Genomic DNA, 23,014 nt, shown 5'->3' on the forward strand with positions numbered 1-23,014 from the left:
GTTTCACTCTGTGCAAATCGGTATATTGAGTCATGCTCTGTAGTTAATTTTTTCTTGATATTTTCAAATCTATTGATTATGTTTTCACTGGCAGATTATTCTTGCTAAAGATATAGCAGCAGAGAACCGGGAGTCGCAAGATGAGCTATGGGATAGAATCTGTAAGGATGACTACATGAAATATGCAGTTATTGAATTCTATCATTCATTCAAGCTTATCCTTACATCTATATTGGACGATGAAGGAAAGATGTGGTATGTATGCTTATTACATAAATGATTTAGAATCCTGAGTTACGAGTTGAAATGAGTAAAACTATGCAAGGTTGTGATGCTATATGTCCTTTCATTTCTCAGGGTTGAACGTATCTGTAAAGATATAAATGAAAGTATCACAAGGAAGAGTATTAATGACGATTTTCGGCTCAGTATGCTTTCTCTTGTCATTCAAAAAGTTACGGCACTAATGGGAATACTGGTACGTTTAAATTAGCAAGTACATAAGTTTCCTAATTATGAATTATAAAGATAAAATTTGGTCTTTTTATGAACTAATAACTGTTACTACATTAGTATTTGCTCTAAATTTTAGATGAAGATAGCATGTGTCCAAATTTCTGTGGTTTAGTTCTTATTAATGCACCCAACAGCTCTTTGACATAAAATTACTTTATATAATGTTTGGTTGATTGGAACAAAAACAAATATTAGTATAGTATATAATTAGTATTGAACAAAAGACGGGCAGCATAAAGATGCCAGTCTCTTGCCTTGCTCTGGGGTAAAAATCAACTTTAGTAAATATACTTCTGCTTGTATTGTTGTGAACATTTGTTTTCTTGATAATACCAACACATGTGCGAGATCTGAAGTTTCTTTACTGTTCCAGATTATTTTATAAGAGAATTGACTACCAGTCAAATTGTTGGTTTTTTCCATGAGTGCCAATATTTGTATATCATCTGTCTGAGCATAAACTACATTATTTGAAAAACTTGGAATGTCCAAATTGTTTAGTTTAATAATGCTGAGTTTGCAATTTTGCTGTATAGAAAGGCACCGAAACTCCAGAACTTGTTAATGGTGCAATTAAAGCTGTTCAGGATTTGTATGATGTGGTACGAATTGATGTCCTTTCTATCAATATGAGGTGAGCCATGCAGTTGACTTTCTCCTGCATCCTATTATAACTATTAATGTCCTGTTAATATTCACATGATGTGTTTATATTTGTGTGCGAATGGGGTAAGTGCAGTAAGAATTATGACACTTGGAATTTGTTGCAAAAAGCAAGGACTGAAGGTAGACTGTTTTCAAAGTTAAAGTGGCCTAGAGACCCTGAGTTGGTATGCTCAATTATTTTTATTTCTTTGCTTTCTGGTTTTAATCTGAATGACATTTGTTGTTGGATTGGATTTCTATATTGCAAGTAGTTTGAAAAAAACTAATTTGAATTTTTGCGCAGAGATCACAAGTTAAAAGATTATATTCCTTGTTAACTATTAAAGACTCTGCTGCCAATATCCCAAGAAATTTGGAGGCTAGACGTAGGTTAGAATTCTTCACAAATTCTCTCTTCATGGACATGCCTCAAACCAAGCCTGTCCGTGCTATGTTGTCCTTCAGGTAATCCCTATCCTCGAAGCATGTTGGTGGTAGTGGTTACTGTAATTAATTTATTCCTTTGTTATAGTTGGTTTATTTATAAGTGTATAGGCATGGAGAGCTCAGAAGTGAACTCTAGACCTCTTTCACCTTAAAGAGCACCTTTGCCACCACCAAGGCATGATTTAAAAATAATATGATATTGATATCTAATATGGCTAATGATATATGAAGTGAAATATTTTTTAGTTTTTTTCACTGTGATCTTTCTTTTGGATATAGTCCTGAATGTATTTTATTCAAATCCAAACATACTGCACATTTATATCTCACATAGTAACCCATCTGCTTCCTATAACAATGTTGACCATCCACATTTTAGAAGATAAACTGATGCATGAGCTTCAACACATACCATGCCTGTTTGCATGTGGAGGTTAGTAAAAATTCATTTAATTGTTTAAATTCAATGGATTGAAGTTGTGTTTCAAAAAGTGATTGGATTTTGGAAACTGTAATATAATGGGTAGATTTCTTCTGTGTGTATGCTGGGCAGTGGTCGCGTTTTGTGACTGATTGATGGAACTAATTACCCTTAGAAAGTTGGAAAGAGTCGCCTAAGTTTGGTGTTTAATTAGCGGCTTGATTATTGTCTTAGTTTATAATGTCATCCTTTAACCATTTCCTTTGCAGTGTATTCACTCCTTACTATTCCGAGACTGTGCTGTATAGTATGCCTGAGCTACTTAAAAAGAATGAAGATGGAATTTCAACGTTATTTTATCTCCAGAAGATATATCCAGGTTTATGCAGTTCCTTTGGACGATACAATTAATGTTGCTATAATGTGTTTGAGCTGGCACCTTAATAAATCTAAGGGAGCTGTCTCTAGCAGACATATCTAATGTTTTACTCGTTACAATTCTCTTGACAGTGAAGGTTAAAATTTTCAATTAAGAAATTGAGTTATGAATTTGTGGACAGCTTAAAAGCACAGAGTAAAGCTTGGGAATTCATTTTGATAGTGGATACCCAATTGCGATCATCTCATATGCCATTTGAGCACAATAAACTTTGATAAATCTCTGTATTACTTGCTTAGTTGTGACTACTGTTATTTAGGGACTTTCAAACAAATAAAAGAAGTCTGTTATCCATATTCAACAGCCTATCAAGACATTAAAGGAATGGGTATCGGGAACTATACGTTGAAAACAGAAATATCTAGAAGACATACGAAAGGGTTTTTGGGTTGTAAAGATAAATTATTAGTTGGAACACATACAAAATTTTGAGTCTTTGAGTATCTTGTTCCAAAAGGAATGGGTTAGGATCCCCTTAAATAATTGTGGGTAAGTTTCGTCTGATACTTTTACTTGTTCAGAAGGTGCAGGACCATTTGTTGTAGTTCATAAGTTTGTTTTTTCTGTTAATTTTAAATATTGTGACAATGTAAACCAGCACTTCCTCAGATCACTTTAGGATGGCATCATTTCCATTTAATTCTTAAAAGTAGTATCAACTTTGTAGATTATTATATCATGCTATCTGAGGTATCACCAGAGAGCTATAGTTTCACTTGAATTTTTATATATGAGTAAGTAGTCATCTTATCTGTGAAGTATATTCTACAATTTAGACATTAATGGTAGTATCACTTTCTTGTTACATCACATTATTCTAATTTTATTTGAAGTATAATTGTCGATGCTGTTCTTCGTTTTTCTCAAAATCCCTCCCTTTACGAGATATTCTGGTAAAAAATTCAAATATTTTACCTTGAATTTATCCTACGTCACCACCTTAGTATTATTAGTTGATTTACTAATATACACATATAACTTAATTTTTTCCTCTCTATTTTATTCTTCTTCTATATAAGCTTTTATGATGGGATATTAATGACCTATGTTATCTATTTTTGTACTGTTGTAATGCTGTAGTCATCCTTTTCAGATGAATGGAAAAACTTTCTTGCGCGAATTGGTCGTGATGAAAATGCCCATGAGTCTGAACTTAATGATAATCCCAATGATATACTCGAACTCCGGTTTTGGGCGTCATACCGTGGGCAAACACTAGCCAGAACTGGTATGATCTTTCACTTTAAAATAATGTCTTTTTTGTTGCAACAGCATCTCGACTCCTGTATTTGTTTAGTACTGTATATTTCTATCTGTCTAAATTTGGTTTTTGTTTTATATTTACTTATATGTATTACAAGCTTCTGCAACTTTGTGTGCTTGCATATTGATAGCTCTTACGTCTGTACATGTGCATATAATCTCGCTTGGATGCTTTTCCTTGCATCTAATAGTAATAACTAATAGGTTAGTGCACATTAGTGCTGGTCCCTATATATTATCTTTTAACTTCTGTTGTTTACCCCATTTTTGACTTCTTAGAGCATTGCATTATGTAAATGGATGCACAAAAACACAAGTGGTTTGTCATGCTTGAATCTCTTCATCTCTTGTAATACTGTCTGCATGGCGAAATGAAATGGTTTCAATGCAATTGGTTATTTAGAGTTAGGTGCGGATATCATTATATTAGTATAAATTCCACTTTCTACAGTTATTAATTCGAGTAATTGTGTGTTTAGCAATATTACCCATATGAAGTTAATAAGTTGTATGCATATTAGTAATGAACATCTAATCACATTAATAAGGAACTAAGGATGAAGTTTGAAACTAGCATATATTGCACTCTAGAAACTAGAGGCTAATATCCTAATACAAGGAATTTTTTTTAGAGAAGGTATTAAATTGAATCAGATGGTGTATACATCTTGCGGTGTATTTGTGTTTTAGGCCTCGAACGAGTGACAAGCAGTGGAAGAGAAACTGAAATGGCAATATATTTTTGGTGATGCAATTTTTCCTCACATATCCCTTATGCTTTGAGAATGCAAACATACACGAGTCCTAATCCAAAGATCAAGTTTATTAACATTAGTCATAGTCATCTGAGGTTTTCAGTAATAACTTGTTTATTTATTGTTTACCATTATATTTTTGTTTATTTAAATTGTTTTTTAGCCTGATTTCGGAGCTTATTCAGCAAACTGTACAAGTATTAATTAGGTTGCAGCATACAAATCTAATTTAGTGGCTATTGTTGAGGAGAATAATAATATATAGTTTTTTTTAATCTTAGGCCACTACGTAGTATTAACATATAGACTCTGCATGTAAAGAATTAAAAATGGTAAAATAGGAAAAACATGGGAATTTGATCTAATGGAGAACCATTGGGTCAAATCCTAAAAGTTGTGTACACAAGTCTTAGTTGTATACATCGAAGCGGAAGTTAAAAATAATTTTCAATAGCCTGTAGCATGCACCAATGGATTTTATTAATAGGGATTGCAGGTGGGATCACTATATTGGTTTTGGATCAGTACATGTTTTTTCACTGTCCTTTACCTACCAGAGTTCTCATCTCCTTGTTTTTATCTCTCTGATTGTGCTTCTGGTATCATTTCCGTTCTTCTGGATTTGTTTATTGGTTAAAAGACAAAATACGAACCTAAGTCATGCACTGCTACATTCATCTGAAGAGGTTATCTAGCATGTATATTTGGACATCTTATAGTACGTGAACTGTAATTCATGTTGATTTACACTGATTAAGTCAGAGTTTTCGGTTGGATTAGTACTGTTTTATGTGAGTAATGTGCTAGGCTATTATAGCCTGCAAAATTGGGTGTATGCTTAACTGATGGGTATTGAAATCAATTAAACAATTAGCTGATGCTTTAAGCTTTTTCCATGTTGCCCTAATAAGTCAGTCATGTACAATGTAAGTAATGGCACAGGTCATGCTTTAACTAAATTGGAATATACATTAGTCCTTGTGTAAATTCACTCTTGTTAGCCAGGCTCTTGAGTCTCTGCTCAATAAGGTTGATATCTTCGTTCTTAACAAGCGGTTAGCATGAGAATGCAGTATTGCAATAAACCTTTTTCATGTGTCATGTTGGACTGTTCATGCGATTTTAGCTGCCTGTGTATCTGTGATGCATGATATTTTCCTTGGTTACTCTGTGTTGACGCTGGCCCATATCTTTAAGGATACATTAATCATGAATTTTAAGCTTCCTATGTTTGTGAACTTATTCCATGGTCTGTTATGAAGATTTTGTAATCTACATGTTGAAATTATTTTAGTTCATTTTGAGAGTGTTTGGGAAATCCCATTTACAGCTTACTAGTGCACCTGTTTTAAAAATAATTTAAACACTTTTTAAACTTGAAACTAGACTTGGGTTGTGATTTGTTACATTTGCTAGGTACTTTGGTGGTCTAACATATGTCGCTAGTATGAATTCAAACTTTTTTCTTCAATTGTCTATATGTTAACCTAATTTTGATAAAATTGGAGCTTTTCAGTTCGTGGAATGATGTACTACAGAAAAGCGATAATGCTCCAGGCTTATCTGGAGAGGACGACTGCAGGAGGTTTCCATCTTATACCTGTTCATATGTATCTCTTAGTTCATTTATGTAAAATTCTGCCAAGTCAACGTCAAATTGGCCACTTCTGTACAATATATTCTCACTTTATGTTAACAAATTAGATATGGAAGCAGCTCTTTCCAATAACGAAGCAAATGATACTCAAGGTTTTGAGTTATCTCCAGAAGCTAGGGCTCAAGCTGACCTAAAATTTACATATGTGGTTACTTGCCAAATATATGGAAAACAGAAAGAAGACCAAAAACCCGAGGCTGCAGATATTGCATTGCTGATGCAAAGGTTGTCATATTAGATTTGTTTTTGTTGTCTTTTTACTCTCTGGTGCTTCCATGTGTAGTCATTCTTAAATTTCTTATTTTTGTTCTCCTACTAGAAATGAAGCCCTTCGAGTTGCCTTTATTGATGAGGTCGAGACTATGAAAGATGGAATTGTGCAGACAGAGTTCTACTCCAAACTTGTAAAAGCTGATATCAACGGCAAAGATAAGGTATTATTCCTTAGTAGTTTATCTTTTCCATGTTAGTTTGTGCAAAATTTGTACTTAAAGCTTGATATGTTACGTGTGTAGGCAATTTAAATTAATTACTTGATAACTTTTCTTTGTTACCTTCATTTAGGTATGTAATAGGGAAATATTTAATGCAATTAGATGCCTTCCACATTCCAAATCATGGGGAGACTGGGCCATACTTTCTCTTCAACTAAACTCTTAACACCCCCCCTCCCTGCTTCTCTTCGACTGTGGGGGATGAACCTATCTATACTCCAATAATTTGATAATTGATTAAATCATAGTCACTGCGAAGTTTATCAAGAAACTTCACTACCCTTTCTTCCATCATCATCTTCTAATACATCGTTTGATCTTCAACCTGTTAACTCTCAGATGTAGTGTAATAATCTGAATCCTATCATGGTGATGTGAGTTTTGATTAGTATTCCTTTGACCTCTTTGATTTGAGACCCATATCCATTTTTTTGCCTCAAGTCGCTTGTCCATATGACTGGAATTAAAGCAAGTCTGGGTAATCGAAATCGAAATCCAACCTCTTCAGCTATGTCAATGAAGAAAGTATGTAACTTCATGCAATTAAATTAAGATTTGATTATTGTTCCAAATTTCCAATCACCAAAACTTGCATCGCTCTCGCTAGGTTGTCGCCTTGCGACTCAGTCAGTCTATGGAGTCTCAGTGCCAGTGTGCAAGATTTTTTACCATTTTGAAATTCCTTCAGATTTTGGTTAAGGGCATATTGTTAAATCCCGTTTTAGTACCGCGGGTATCATTAGTTGTAGCTGTGCTGTCCAAAACAAAAACAATTAAGATTACTGATCAATTTGAATGATTGGAAACCAGGAGAACACACCATATGTGATGGTTTGCAGGAGAGTCTAACTCGCTGCAAGCGAACATTATATGTGAAAAGCTTATAGGAAGCAATTGTTGGTAACAAGATATACCATAAGAACTGTTGGGAAATTATTATGGAGAACCACTGGGTAAATTTGATGTGTAAAAGCTACAGAAAAGGTAGCAAAACATCTGTAATTTTTATTTTGTGTGTTTGAGTTTCTTTTATATTTTCGCAAACCCTTCACATTTATACTACAAATGTGCTCGAAGCATATATGATACTCTGAAAAATCCGATTAACTGTTGGGCGAGGCACCTACAACAAGGCAAATTGATGCAAAACTAATCCATGAAATAAGGACAATTGGACAAGTATAATTTAGTTTGAGAGTCCACTTTTAAAGCACGACATTTTAGTTGATAATCTTGAGTTTTATTTAAATTTGTGAGTCTTGTAATATGTATCAGATACCAGGCCAGGCGGTAGTTGTCTCCTAGAAATTTAATTAAAATAAGAAGTATCTGCTTACAACAATGGTTGACTAGTTGTAAGTTGTAACTTGTTATATGTATTTATTAGAGGATTAGTATTGATAATGAATGAGTTGTTAGTTTCTTGTGCAAAGTTTCATTCCTCATCACAAGTTATATAAGTGAACTTGTGATTGATATGCTACGTTGTCTTGCCCTAGTTTTGCTTAACTATTCTATTACAGTAATAAAGACCGACCATGTGCATATCCACCATTAGTGCTATTTATTTCATTACCAGTTGATCATAGAAATCTGATTAAAGTGTGACACTTGGTATAATTGATACTTAACTGATTATCAACCTGGTTAGTCTCATGTGTTGCAAATTTCATAATAACAATTAGACTGCTAAATTGCAAAACATCATTATAATATTCATTAATAGGCAATTTTTAATATGCATATACAATTGTCAGCACTTATTATAATATTAAAAAGGAATTTATCTCATGCTTTTGTTCCTTACAAAATTTAATTCCTTTACAGGAAATCTACTCAGTTAAGTTGCCTGGAAACCCAAAGCTTGGTGAGGGGAAACCAGAAAATCAGAATCATGCTGTTATATTTACCCGTGGTAATGCAATGCAGACGATTGACATGAATCAGGCAAGTGCTTATATGATTGTATTTAAGTATGTCTTATAGGGTTGTAAACTTGTAATACAATTGTGATCTTTCTCTTATTCTGATGTATGATCGAAGTCAGATTACTTATGGGTGAGGCGGTGTTGAATGCAGTAAATTACTTATACCAAGGGAATAATATATTTTTGATATATATAGAGCTGACTTTTGAAGTGTGGGGATTACATATAGGTCATAGAAGTTTAATGCAGGTAGGTCAGAGAAGTTTGTAAAAATGGAGTTCAATTATATATTGTAAGAAAGGAGTTCTAGTCTATGTTACCTGGATTCGGCTAGAAGTATCCAACATGGGTATGTGTCCCAGTGTCGGATTCAGCAGCATTTTGTTAATTTTCATGTTTTTGGCCTAAAATAAAATGTTCCAGGTATCCATACCCATGTTCGAGTTTCGACTGACTGACATAGGTACTCGAGACAAACTGAAGAGGCCGGGTAACATAGGTTTTTGTAATAAGTCATAAAATCAATATAGTTCACGTTTGATTGATTAAAACTAATCAAGTTAACTTTGTATGTTATTCTTCTCGTTCACTGTATTAGTTATATATTGTTGAGGGCTATAGGTCTATTGAGGCCTATTTGAATTTTGATCTCTCCTGGATACAAATCGTGGTTCTGCTACTATTTATAATAATGTCTACTATAGATTTCATATATCTGCTGCAATCTATAATAGTTTATATCTTGTAAGTATATTAATTATATTAAATTTATTCTGTGTTAGGATAATTATTTCGAGGAAGCTTTAAAGATGAGGAATCTTCTTGAAGAATTTTATCGTAATCATGGTCTTCGTCCTCCTACAATACTGGGGGTGAGGGAACATGTATTTACGGGAAGGTATTGGTTTTTGTTGTATATTTTACTTTGATTTACTCTCTGTTGGTCAGGATACAGCTCATTGTATAATTTTTCCAGTGTTTCTTCGTTGGCATCTTTCATGTCAAATCAGGAAACTAGTTTTGTTACTCTTGGACAACGTATACTTGCAAATCCTTTGAAGTAAGTCCAACTTAATGAGATTGCAGATAAGCCTCGGCAGTACATCAGTTTTAGATACTTTTATAATTTTCCATATGATATATTAATTCCATGCTCAGGGTCCGAATGCACTATGGTCATCCAGATGTTTTTGATAGAGTTTTCCATATCACACGTGGCGGTATCAGCAAGGCCTCTCGTGTGATTAACATCAGTGAAGATATTTATGCGGGTATGTCTATTATATCAATAAAGTTATACCTGAGGATTACATTATGTCTTTTTATTGTTCATGTTGAATAAATTCCTTATATTAGTGAGGGCTTACATAATGGCAGGAACAAATCCCTTCAAAAGTTTTGGCTGGACACAAAATATGTTGTGATGTAGCATATTATGCAAACTTTGTGTGACAATAATACACCCTGGTGAATTATGCATGCACATTTGTAAAAATTTACTCACCTTTTAAAGAATCTTGGCTTTTATTTTCTAAAACTTTGAGAAATATGACCAGAGCAAACTCTTGCACAACAATGTTTATGAAATCCTATCTCAGAATCTAATTATCCTCCTAGTATATTATGTATGGTATAAATTTATTTATATTTCAGCTTTTAATGTTTCGGAACAAATTTTAGGGTTTAATTCAACTTTGCGCCAAGGAAATATTACTCACCATGAATATATCCAGGTAAAGCTCCTCCGTTTTGCACTCACTAATCACTTTGTCTAGTATAGTATACACAAATATTAATTAAAAGGTGAACAGGTTGGAAAAGGAAGGGATGTTGGTCTCAATCAGATTGCTTTATTCGAGGGAAAAGTTGCAGGCGGGAATGGCGAACAAGTTCTTAGCAGAGATGTTTACAGGCTTGGACAGCTCCTCGATTTCTACCGAATGATGTCGTTCTACTTTACCACTGTTGGCTACTATTTTTGCACGATGGTATGCTATTTATAGAGTATATCAGTGACTTTCTTGATTTTATAGACACCAAAAGGTTTAGCTAAACCACTGTTGTCACGACGCCCAACCTGGTATTGTTGGAAAGTTAGTTGACTTAAACCACTAGTCAGTCATCAAGTGCAAAACCCTGTCAAAAAGCGAATCCAAATTGGATAAAATAAAGAAAAGAACTTTTTTTCTAAAATCCTAATCAGCATCAACAGCAGACACTTCTAGAATTGAAACTGATATGTGTGTGTGTGTGTGTCTGAGTGTGACTTGTTTTAAACTGTCATATATTGACATGTGTGTGTGTGTGTGTCTACATGTATGTATGCTTTGTAAAGGAGGTAAGGTAGATGTTTGTTAATAATATATGGCCTCGTTTGTTTTCACGATTTTGTAGTTGCGTGGGAACTTGAAGTTACCTGGAACCAAGTTACAGTGTTGCACTTCCCGTGAAAATAAAAAACCTGTGTTTGGTATATATATGATGTGTGGTGTGTGACTAGAATTTTGTGCAGAAAGTTAACTATTTATAAAAATATAAAATTAAATAAATTTATATAATATCTAAATAAAATAAAATAAAGTTAGGTGCATTACTGAAATAAATTTTAATTATTTACAAAAAGCATTTTAAAAAATATTAAGATTTATAAAATATATTTAAAATAATTATTAAGATGAGTCAATATGTTTATATAATATTAAAAATAATGAATAGTTGATGCCTGCTTTGGTATTAATAAGTATATAATTAATTATTATATAAGAAATTATGTTATGTATATAATAAAATAAGTTTAACAAATTTTAAATAAAGAAAATAAATGTAGAATTCAAATAACGACAATAAGGCTTTCTTGTTAAATAGATATTATAATGAGTTAATAAGTTTAATTTTAAAAGATAAATAACAAACAAATTAAGAAAAATATATAAAATTAAAATATATTATTATTAAAAATGAATAAATAGATAATAAAAATTAATATATATGTATAATATTATTATACATAATAGAAAATAAAAATATATATAACATTACTTAAACTAAATATAAATTTTAAATCTAAATTGATTTGTATATATATAATGATAATATAAGTAAATTTGAAAGATTACTATATTACAACATTTAATATGGATTATTTTTTTCAGAATTAATTTTCAGTATTAAATTTTGATATTGAATTATAATATTGATGTTGTGTTTAATTTAGTATATAATATTTTAATTGTGCTCAGCTATGTAACTCACAATACCCGCGCCTGAGCTGTGTAACTAGGTTCCAGCGTTTTACCGCAACTACAAATTCCTTGGAAATTTGAGTTCCTGTGTATAAATATAATGTGATGCAACCAAACGGTGTAACTAGTAGAAGTTACATGGAACCATGAGTTACTGCGCTGGGTTACATGCTACCAAACGAGGCCTATATGGGAATGTTGATTACACGTGTGTATATTATGTAATTACACTACACTTATGTAATTACACATGTGTGTATATTATTTATTATATAGTTTATCTATAATTAATTTTTTGACTAGTCAACTAGTTGCCCAGACTGTCGACTTGACTCAGACTTGCCGCCGTGACAACCAAGATGAAGACTGTAATTACATAATTACCATGACCGCATGGTAGTATCTCAGTCGTATCGTCCAAGTACATGACACCAGCCATGACAATATATTTGATGTTATCCATGACTAGAGCATCACCGTAGTTTTATTGATAGAATATATATAAGTTGTTGCTGCCACGTTGGGATAAGCAAGAATGTAGTGGAATGGTACTAAGAGCATCTCCAAGGGGAATATATATAATGGTTGGCTAAATTGATTGGCTAAATTGATTATGTAAAATTTTTGCTAAGGGGACATGTATATGCTCCAATGGGATTATCTATATTGTGCTTGTGTAAATTTGTACCTAAGGGCTCACTTTGTTTGACAAATATAGCCAACTAAACATGGTTGGCTATATTTTTTGTTAAGGGGATGGAGGGTTGGAGTTGTATAATTTTTAGACAATCTCTATAAGTGCCATCTAGATGTCACATAGACAATTTTAGCTTGGGGCTTTTGGGGTTGGAGATGCTCTAAGCAGCTATATATGTCCATAGTGATTGCCAAATGATATAAACATATTCATAATATGTGTGTGTGTGTGTGCTCGCGCGCGCGTGTGTGTGTGACAATGTTCTACCTTCGTTCTTCTATAAAATAGCTACTGATTTCTTTCATATACACACACAAACACTTTTAATCTGTATTATATTCATTGATTTGAGACGTTATCCGAGCATTTCGTTAATGTATGTAGTCCAATTGGCAAAAAATTCAATGTTCTTGGGGCAACAAGTTTTTTAAGCGAAATTTTAGCCAGATTCTATTCAAGTTTTCCCATCCAAACAGATCTGTACCAATAATTATCAGGGAAGGAGTATATTAGTTTAAATATTGTGTCAAAGTTCTTGAGGAAAGTTCTGTCCACATTTAGTTCTTCCAATTCTGACCCCCTAACCAGATCCAAAAACAATTTGGGCTGCTCATTTATATCCAGTTCTGGCCCTTGATTGGTAAAGGGCTTGAGTGATAAAGTGGTTGATGGCCATCCATCAACCCTTCGATCAAGATGGATGGCCATCAACCCCTCAATCAAGGGCCTATCCATCATAGATAAACTAATAGACCGAGTGGTTGTAGGGGCAAGTACTAATTAATCCAACAATTATCAGTTCAAGCACTGATTGGTTGCAGTCCACTGTCATGCTGACGACACCTCTTTCTGTATTTTTTGACATGGCCTAAAATGTACTGTGTGGTCACAATGTCGAGTCCAAGTATTCACAAAAGTCTTCTCTGGAACACTTAGGATATGCTCAAGGGCTTGTAGTAGTCCACTTACACAGGCTTTTAAGTGAGGGGAGATTTTAAATAGAGATACTGATTACATAATTACCTTGAGAGCATGGTAATATCTCAAGTATATCCTCCAAGTATCCATGACTGGAGTATTACTGGAGCTTTGCTGTTGGAGAGTGGCCTCCAAGTTTCCCTTTTCTACATAAGAGGCGCTGCCTCATTTTTACAACTAGCAAGAATGTAGTAGGGTAGTAGTATTAGCAATACAGCTGCTGTGTGTGTGTGTGTGTAGGCCATTCTTCCATAGGGAACCATCTTATATAGAGTCCAGTAGAGAACCACACACACACACACACACATTCTGTGATTGCTGAGTAATATAATATATGTTCATATATGTGTAGCTTTGTTCTGCCTTAATTCTTTTATCAACATAGTTACGCACAAATAGATATATTTAGAAACAAGGTGTACATTGTAACATCAAGATTATAGCTAATATATAAACTAACTAATGAATGGTTTTCTTTGTCTTTGCAGTTAACCGTTCTGACTGTATACATTTTCCTTTATGGGAAGACATACTTGGTAAGATATGAACTTTTCTGTATTACAATTTTAAGGTTTTACCAAAATTATTATTATTATCAATCCAGACCTACAGTTGGAACTCTCCTGGTTCTAGCAATTATTTATGTAGACGTTAGCTTCAGGGACTTTTTTGTTAATGGTTACCGTAATTTGACCTATTTGGTAATCTTGCTGGTATACTTTGTTGCCCAAACTCGGCTGGAAGTTTCCAAACATTGATTTATGTCCAAGTGTCGGACCCGGCTAATTTGTGAAAGACTTGTATGTTTCCAAACTGCATTTTTTTTAGAAACATATATGTTTTAGGCCTAAAATAAGTGACCTAGTTTCCACACCATAAGGACGAGTCGGGGTAACAAAGTGTATACCATAAGTACAACCTAGTGAATATCTTTCTCCTTTTCTTTGGCATGTTCCCTTTCTTCTTTGATGTGCAAAAACATCTAAATTACCTTTCAAGTTTTTTATACGTTGTTGTTACTTTCTTCCAGGCCCTTTCAGGTGTTGGTGAAGATATTAAGGACAGGGCATCAGTGACAAAAAATACTGCTTTAACTGCTGCACTAAATACACAATTTCTGTTTCAAATTGGTGTGTTTACTGCTGTACCAATGATTCTGGGTTTTATATTGGAACAGGGCTTTTTACGGGTATGTTCTCATGTCTTCATTTGTATGCCCTATTTTCTTTGCCAAGTTATTAAGACGTTTCTTTTCCCCATGTACCTGTATGTAAATTAGCAATAAGAATGATTATATAGGTTTAATTTATAAAAAAGAGTATTGTTTCTGTCTGCTTGTTAATTAATTTAAGATTGTAAGTATGCAGGTAACGTCACTAACAAAAAATGCCACTCTTTCTTCTTTCTTAACATTATCAACTAGTGGTTTAAGTTAATAAAGATAAAGGATGGTTCTCTTTTGACAGGATAATAAGGATGATTTATCAATTTTCAATTTCAAGCATCAGCACTGCATATAACATTAACTGGAAACAACCTTATTTTCTGGCAGACAATTGCTGTGTCATGGCTCTCTTCTTTTTCAACCAGTTTTAAATATGTTTAAATCAATTTTTTTATACTTCTCTAGTTGCCCCTTTTCTTTCTTAATTCCATTACAGTCAATAGTAACTAGCCTGTGATGAATAGGCATGTTAAATTATGTTGTGTTACAACATCTAATATTACTATTTCCTTACTTGTCTATTACATTTAGGTAGTAATATTTTGTCCCCACCCCCTCCCTCTCTTTCTATCCGTTAACCATCAGTCGATTGGCATTTGACCAAAACAGACACAAAGCTCTGTGGAACATAATCGATAACAATGTAATATGATTTTCAGAGCTTATTATTAATGGTTGAAAGGCAAGATTAGCTGTTGTTTAGTTGAGGACTCCAAATTGTCCACAGAAAGCAAACTATTCTTTTCCTCGTGCCAGCATATACATGCATCGTTTAGAGTGCCAAATTGTTCACAGAAGGCTGTGATGACTGATCAGACATCAGTTCTCAGTTTAAACTGCAAATATTATTTATTCGATAGTGTGAATATATATCTTTACTTGTACACTGAAAAAATTCAACACCAAGTACTGACTCAATAAGCTTTGACATATATCACCTCTTCTTGTTATACACCTTTCAGTATTGTCAGGACTCCGTCTATCATGTTTTAGTCCTTGGATGAATGCTGTATGTGTATGCATTCAATTGAATTACAACATAATTTTTTTCTGCAAAATTTATTTTAATTGTTTGTACTTTAGCATCTATGATTTATACATGTCTTGCTTGAGAAATCCAATTGGTCAGTGCTCTATATTTTCTCTTTGCATGTTAGTGAAGGTAAATATTTCTTCTTTATTTGCTGCTGCAGGCCGTTGTTAGTTTTGTTACCATGCAGTTTCAGCTTTCCACCGTATTTTTTACATTCTCCTTGGGCACAAGGACTCATTATTTTGGTCGGACTATTTTGCATGGAGGCGCAAAGGTTTTGTCCCTTAACATTCTTCTGCTATTTTGACTTTAATGTTGAAAAGTGCTCGGATTTATTGGTTTCTTGCGTGGTCCTTAGTATCATGCAACTGGTAGGGGATTTGTGGTACGCCATATCAAATTTTCCGAGAATTACCGGCTTTATGCTCGCAGTCATTTTGTCAAGGGGTCTCTCTCTCTCTCTCTCTCTCTCTATCTCTCTCTGCAAAATTTTTTACCTTTTTAAAGGCCAAGCTAAGCAGTTGCCTATTTTGTTAACTTTTCAGAATGGAAGTAGCACTTTTGTTGGTGGTGTACCTGGCATATGGGAATGATGATGATGGTGCCCTGTCTTATATACTTCTAACTGTTAGCAGTTGGTTTATGGTTATATCATGGCTTTATGCTCCATACATATTCAATCCATCTGGATTTGAATGGCAAAAGTAAGACTACTATTCAAAACCAATTAAAATATGGACTCTCTTTTTATTAATAAAATCTAAGCTTTTGGTCCATTGTTTAGGGCCGTGGAGGACTTTAGAGATTGGACAAACTGGCTTCTATATAGGGGTGGAATTGGGGTAAAAGGAGAAGAAAGCTGGGAAGCTTGGTGGGATGAGGAGCTGGTATGAATTTTTTTTCCGATTACAGGGATAACTCGCTTTATACTCGTACCACACGAGCTGCTAGTTGACAGTACACACACCCCACAGTTGCACACGCTTTCGTGTTCTTGAATAAAAAATATAGCGGTGCTAGTCATGTTGATGTTTTATCAAGTCAGGGTTTTCTTGTCATGGTTAAATGCTTGACTACTTCTATATAGACTTAAGTTCTGTTCACTTGGAACAAATAAAATGATCGAAGGATGAAATGAAAATTGTACTTCAAAAATAGGTGGTTACAGAAGGATGTGGGATGAAAGTGAGAACAGTGCAGAAAACAGTGGAATACGGAATGTCTCTATTCATACTGGAAGGAAGAAACAATGTCACACCTTATAAATGAAATATAGGAATGAAAATACTTGTTCGTGCCCTTCAAAACATAGTTCAAATTTCATTTTGTTCCATCCAAGTGAACACGCCCTTATGTTGTGTTTGGTTGGGGTATGCGAAAATGGAGGGAATGGAATAAAATTTGAACTATAATTTAGTTGAGTGTTTAATATCATATTAAATATTTAGAATTTATGGCAAGTGAAAAGTGTAGAAACATGAAAGTATGAGCTGAAAGTGATAATTCGTGGTAAGTAATGAGGAAGCAAATCCGATCTTATCAGTAGGAAGTAGGTGTGGACATAATGATATTTCCATATTTCTTGTCCTAGTGTCCTGTATGCCATCTAGCCTTTTCGTATCTACCTAAGTTTCTGTTTCATAAGTAACTGTTGACAGCTATAATTGTCTCCAGTTGATTGGGAAACTGGTTATGTCGTCTGTTTTTTTCTTTCATGCTTATTCTTATATGTTTAAAATTGTAACCATTCCTTATACTTAATAAGTAGTGAATAAATGTTTTATGCAGATACATATTCGAACATTTGGATCAAGATTGATGGAGACCATTTTGAGCCTTAGATTTTTTATCTTTCAATATGGTATTGTGTACAAGTTAAATGTACAAGATAAAGACACTTCACTTACGGTAAATGCCATCTACTTTAAAGAGTGCATATTCTTCACAGTCTTGGCATAAGTATACATGTTCTTGCCAGATATTTATAGCATGAATACATAGGACTTTGAAGTGCCTATGTTTGAGATACTGCTCCACAAGGGTCTCATATACTTGTATATGCTTTCAATTATAATCTAATTTAGTCAACAACTTAACATCAGATACTTGTGCTATACATACTCAAGGGGACTAAGACCAGTTTCAAACGAAGATTCAAAGCCCTGTGCAATGGTTTCTTCTAATATTTACAAAGGCAAATCTGTTTTGATGGCTAAAAATTGAATATGGTTCAAACTTCAAAGGGCCAAGGAATATAGAAGCAAAGTATTGTATGGCTTTTACTAACCACCCCATCATGTTATAACCAACCTTTAGAGTACCATCTAGATAGCTCCTGGCAAAATTAGTGAGACAGTATTTCTGTTGTTTGTGCGATTCACTTGGATTTTATAGATAAGCTTGCTATCCTGGAACAGTAATAAATTATACTATAATTATCCATATGTTCTAATAATTCTGTTGCATGGTGTATATTGTGTAGGTATATGGGCTATCATGGCTTGTGCTGCTGGGGCTTTTAATACTTTTCAAGGTCCGTAGGCTGAACTAGGCGTTTGTACAGCAATGCACTAGATCTTAACTGACTCTTACATCTTAGCATCATGTCACTGTATTTTTTTCTCTGCAGGTTTTTACCTTCAGCCAGAAGATATCAGTGAATTTTCAGTTGTTGTTGCGATTCATTCAAGGCATAACTTTCCTTCTAGCACTAGCTGGCGTGGCTGCTGCAGTTGCACTTACTGATTTGACTATTGGGGATATATTTTCTTGTATCTTAGCTTTTATACCCACTGGGTGGGGAATTCTTTCTGTGAGTTTCTTCAGTTCCATACATACTCAATATTTTTTTGTTCATTTGTTCTTACTGCTATTTAATTAAAGTCTAAGATAAAGTCCAGAACTAGAGGGTGATCCATGAAATCATAGAAATTTAATGAAGCAATAGAAATGACTAATTATTAGGGAAACCAATGATATCGTTAAACTGCATCTGTCAATGTGTTAAGCAATTCTTTTTCACTAGGCTTGTCAGGTTGTGCCTTCTGGTCACAGAACTAGCTGCATCTAATAACACAAGATGATGGTGTAAATTGTTTGTCTTAGTTTTATCTAATTATATGCCTTAGAAAATGGTAAGTGGTTTTGTTAGTGCAAAACTAGAAGGGCAATAGCGTAACCAGTGGATAGTCCCGGTGTAAAGTTAAATTAACCTATTAGCTAATTGCTATTTTTATTCATTGCAAGTATTCAATATTGTTTCTTTCTTTTCTAGAAAGTGAGTAGCCTGCTTTTAAGTCTCGATATCTCATTTTTAAACTTTATAACCCAGATTGCTGTGGCATGGAAACCATTTGTGAAGAAAACGGGCTTGTGGAAATCAATTCGATCAATGGCTCGCCTATATGATGCAGGGATGGGGATTCTTATCTTCATTCCCATTGCATTTTTTTCGTGGTTCCCCTTTGTATCAACATTCCAAACCCGACTTATGTTCAACCAAGCATTTAGCAGAGGACTGGAGATCTCCCTTATTCTTGCCGGAAACAACCCAAATACTGGTTTATGAAAACAATTTTGTAAATGTTGAACTTTGTAGCATTATCTTGTCCATAGGCACTAACCTTTTCAGAGTATTGTGAACACAAGGGATTTAATATTTACCCCCACACCTTTGTATAATTTATGTAATTTTGTGAAATATTCTAAAAAGATCTTGGATATTTGAACTGGTCAGCTTTATTATAAGATTCTATCTTCGAATTGATTGTGATACTGTCATATTCATCCGTTCTTGTGAAAATTGAAACCGTCTCCGACTAGACAATTTGTCTCCTTGGAAACTTTTTTTGTCTTGTCTAACTGAAGTTCGAATACCTAACACGAGAATACTAGGTGTGATATTGAAACTGTTTGGCGCTCATTTTAGGAAAAAAAAATGATAGAACATAATAATTTACCAGTGTGTTAACATAAGAGGAAAGTTATTGATGTCATTATTTTAATATATAATATTTCAGATGTCATGACTCCACTCTTACGCCAAAACATAATTTAAAGGTTTTTTTTTTAGTTTTTTTTTTTTTTTGCTAGTTAATTTAAAGTTGTATATTCACTTTTAATCAAAGTAAAACCCAACACGAAGTTACGATTTCCTCTCAAATCCAACATGTCAAAACATAATTTAAAATCGTATATTCACTTTTATTAAAACATAGCAAGAAATTATGTTTTCTTCTTAAACCGAGAAGCTTATCAGATATACACAACACATGGCGATGTGTTGGGCTTCATTATCACAATTTGAAACATTATATCGTGTTTCAAATTAATGTTATGTCGTGTAGTATTATAGCATTAATGTTTCAAATTAATGCTATATCGTGTTTAAAATTAACGTTATATCGTGTACCGTTATAGCACTAATAAATAATTATATTGAGGGTTATAAAAAGATCTTTTTAGAACAATAAAGTTCAAATTTTAAATAATTATTTAAAAACGATTGTTCATTTTTACAAGATTGTTAATTTTTGAATTTTTTTAAAATAATTATAAAAAAAATTACGATAATTTTGAACCATATATTTCTAAGAAGATCTTTTTATTCTCTACAACTTTCGTTCTTTAAATTTTTCCGAAAAATATCGTCTAGATGGTTAAAAAATTTAAATAAAGATTTGATTTTAATTAAATATACAAAAATTCCCAAAATACCCCTGCAAAAGTTAACTGTAACGGTTAGAATTAACGAAAAGGGTGCAAAGTGATTTTTCAAACAAAATAAAAAGATATAAAATGTCTAATTTAAAATTATTGGAGCCATTTTGCTAATAGGCGAAACCAAGGGGGTGCAATTTGCAATTAACTCTTTTATTGATGATTGTATCGTGTTTTTGAAAAAAATAATCACAACTTGAATACTTATGAAAAATTCCTTTAATTAATCTATAATTTGAGTATGATATTATTTATACCATTCCAGTTTCAATAATACTAGATTATAAAAATACATTTCTTCAAAAAAAATAAAATACATTAGTATTTTATTTTATTTTTCTAGTTTCGTTTTTTAACGATAATAATATATTGGAGATAAATTTAGAATTTAGAGGCACAAAAGCAAGTACTGTAAATCTGTAATTAGAGTTTTGCTGCCGCTCCACTGAGTTTCCCCTATTTCGTATCGAACGCCGGAAAAAATTTTGTATCACATACATACACTTCGTAAACTAAGGATGTGGAGATCTGTAGCAGCAGCCATTGCAAGAAAATCAAAGCTCTCTGGAGGCTTATGTGTTGCTCTTCACTCTCAGCCTCAGGTACTTCATTCTATCCCATCAAAAACTGCGGCTTTTCTTGCTCCCCAACTCATTTTTCATCAAGACCCGAGATATTTTTCTCAAGATTCGTCAACCCCTTTATCTGATGAGGCTCAGATACCTCAATTTGAGTCAGCATTTGGTGGAGAAGATGTTAAAGATGATATATTTGGTGATGCCCACAACGTGTTTGATGAATTGTGTGAAGAGAATAAAGAGGGTGTTGATGAGAATTTGATGAGTGATGTTGTGGGTGATGATGAAAATGAAGGGGGTGTTGTGAGTGAAGAGGCTGTGTTAGAGAAGATGGAAAATGTGGTGCCTTTGCTGCAGAGTGGTAATGTTGATGTGGGGGCATTAAGGTCTTGTCTCAAGAATGACATAAGTGTGGAGTTACTGGAAAAGTTTGTTCTTAGGGTGGTTGAAACCCCGCTTATTTCGGGTGAGAATTTGATTGGATTTGTGAAATTGGTTTTGGAGAAAGATAAGGTGGCTGTGAGCACTGCTGTTGTGGAAGCACTTGTTCGGGTTGTCTGTATTGAACGCAAGAGGAATAGTGCGTATGCTCTCTGGGATTTGTTGAAGGAGGTGGGAGAGGACAGTGTTGTGTTGTCTACGGAGATTCTTAATAGTTTGTTATCGCTGCTTTCTGTGTTGGGTAAAGGAAAAGCTTGTTATGAAGTGTTTGACAAGTTTGGGGAATTTAATTGTGTCCCGAATGAAGAGTCTTTCTATATTACTGCTGAAGCTCTTTGTAAGAGATCCATCTTTGATTGGGCTGTTTCTGTTTGTGAGACAATGGTCAATGCAGGGAAGTTGCCGGATATTGAGAAAGTTGGTAAGATTATTACCTGTCTGTGTAAAGGTAAAAAAGCTAAAGATGCTCATGCTCTTTACTTGTTTGCAAAGAAGCAAGATAAAATCCCACCTCGGTCCTCAGTTAACCTTTTGATCAGCTCACTTTGTCGTGAGGATGTGAATGTCCCCTTGGCTTTGGAGATGTTGAACGAAGTCTCTAAGGAAGAGAAAAAAGATGCAATCAAGCTGTTTTCTTCAGTCATTCAGGGGCTGTGCCGAATAAAGGATACTGATAAGGCAAAAGTTCTGTTATTTGACATGATTGAATCAGGTCCTCCTCCTGGAAATGCTGTATTTAATACAATCATTAATAACCTTTCCAAGGCGGGAGAAATGAAGGAAGCAAGAAAGATAATGAAAGTTATGGAAAGTAGGGGTCTGAAACCTGATGTATACACTTATAGTGTGATCATTAGCGGTTATTCAAAGGGTGGTGAGATGGAGGAGGCTCGTAAAGTATTGGATGAAGCCAAAACAAAGCACTCCAAGCTGACCCCTGTGACTTACCATACACTCATCAGAGGGTATTGTAAGTTAGAAAGATTTGACGAAGCCCTGGAATTATTAAGTGAGATGAAAAAATACGGGGTACAGCCTAATGCAGATGAATACAATAAACTGATTCAATCACTTTGTTTGAAAGCTTTGGATTGGAAGACCGCACAGAAGCTCCTTGATGAGATGGAAAACAATGGCTTGTATCTTATTGGGATCACAAGGGGACTCATTAGGGCAGTCAAGGAGCTCGAAGAAGAGGGAGTTGAAACCGCAGATGCTGATGTTGAAGTAATTGCTAATGTATCCTGAAGCTGATTAAACCTCATGGCTCTAGCCTTGTTTCCTCCCCCATTTTGTAATGTTTTTTAATAGATAAAGAAGGAAGTATTGCAGGTATTTGGTCATAATCTTGCACGTGTTTTCTGGAAGGATTTGGAATGAGTAGAATCATAATTTTTTTCTAGAGATCCATATTTATTTTGCATATTTCTCTACTAGTACAAAACAACGAAATTTCCAATGAATTTTCGAGGCAAGATAGCTGGAGTTCACTTGAATCTCACCTTACCTGAACTGCTTTTCATTGTTGTAAAGAAA

At 33.9% G+C, this 23,014-nt stretch overlaps 2 protein-coding genes across 4 annotated transcripts in view; both read left to right on the forward strand.

Moving 5' to 3' along the window:
• LOC108195805 (callose synthase 9) overlaps nucleotides 1-19,506 on the forward strand; it is a 46,691-nt gene extending 27,185 nt beyond the window's left edge. For all 3 annotated transcript variants that reach the window (XM_017362760.2, XM_017362762.2, XM_017362761.2), the window contains 26 exons: nucleotides 95-255; nucleotides 358-478; nucleotides 1,053-1,150; nucleotides 1,256-1,346; nucleotides 1,466-1,626; nucleotides 2,299-2,408; nucleotides 3,562-3,696; nucleotides 6,003-6,071; nucleotides 6,191-6,368; nucleotides 6,463-6,577; nucleotides 8,465-8,584; nucleotides 9,348-9,463; nucleotides 9,542-9,625; nucleotides 9,724-9,836; nucleotides 10,246-10,298; nucleotides 10,377-10,553; nucleotides 13,971-14,018; nucleotides 14,513-14,671; nucleotides 15,901-16,014; nucleotides 16,099-16,187; nucleotides 16,286-16,444; nucleotides 16,525-16,627; nucleotides 17,529-17,648; nucleotides 18,223-18,273; nucleotides 18,370-18,552; nucleotides 19,072-19,506. In XM_017362760.2, the coding sequence (XP_017218249.1) occupies nucleotides 95-255; nucleotides 358-478; nucleotides 1,053-1,150; nucleotides 1,256-1,346; nucleotides 1,466-1,626; nucleotides 2,299-2,408; nucleotides 3,562-3,696; nucleotides 6,003-6,071; nucleotides 6,191-6,368; nucleotides 6,463-6,577; nucleotides 8,465-8,584; nucleotides 9,348-9,463; nucleotides 9,542-9,625; nucleotides 9,724-9,836; nucleotides 10,246-10,298; nucleotides 10,377-10,553; nucleotides 13,971-14,018; nucleotides 14,513-14,671; nucleotides 15,901-16,014; nucleotides 16,099-16,187; nucleotides 16,286-16,444; nucleotides 16,525-16,627; nucleotides 17,529-17,648; nucleotides 18,223-18,273; nucleotides 18,370-18,552; nucleotides 19,072-19,308 (3,165 nt within the window). In that variant the 3' untranslated portion in view covers nucleotides 19,309-19,506. The remainder of the gene's footprint in view (nucleotides 1-94; nucleotides 256-357; nucleotides 479-1,052; nucleotides 1,151-1,255; nucleotides 1,347-1,465; nucleotides 1,627-2,298; nucleotides 2,409-3,561; nucleotides 3,697-6,002; nucleotides 6,072-6,190; nucleotides 6,369-6,462; nucleotides 6,578-8,464; nucleotides 8,585-9,347; nucleotides 9,464-9,541; nucleotides 9,626-9,723; nucleotides 9,837-10,245; nucleotides 10,299-10,376; nucleotides 10,554-13,970; nucleotides 14,019-14,512; nucleotides 14,672-15,900; nucleotides 16,015-16,098; nucleotides 16,188-16,285; nucleotides 16,445-16,524; nucleotides 16,628-17,528; nucleotides 17,649-18,222; nucleotides 18,274-18,369; nucleotides 18,553-19,071) is intronic.
• Nucleotides 19,507-20,847: 1,341 nt separating this feature from the next.
• On the forward strand, nucleotides 20,848-22,882 carry LOC108193411 (small ribosomal subunit protein mS80 (rPPR6)). The gene has a single exon (XM_017360046.2). It carries the CDS (start codon nucleotides 20,978-20,980, stop codon nucleotides 22,724-22,726), a length of 1,749 nt encoding a protein of 582 aa, XP_017215535.1. The 5' UTR covers nucleotides 20,848-20,977; the 3' UTR covers nucleotides 22,727-22,882.
• The last annotated feature ends 132 nt before the right edge of the window (nucleotides 22,883-23,014 follow it).

Source organism: Daucus carota, chromosome 7, assembly GCF_001625215.2.
Source record: "Daucus carota subsp. sativus chromosome 7, DH1 v3.0, whole genome shotgun sequence".
Taxonomy (NCBI): Eukaryota; Viridiplantae; Streptophyta; class Magnoliopsida; order Apiales; family Apiaceae; genus Daucus; species Daucus carota.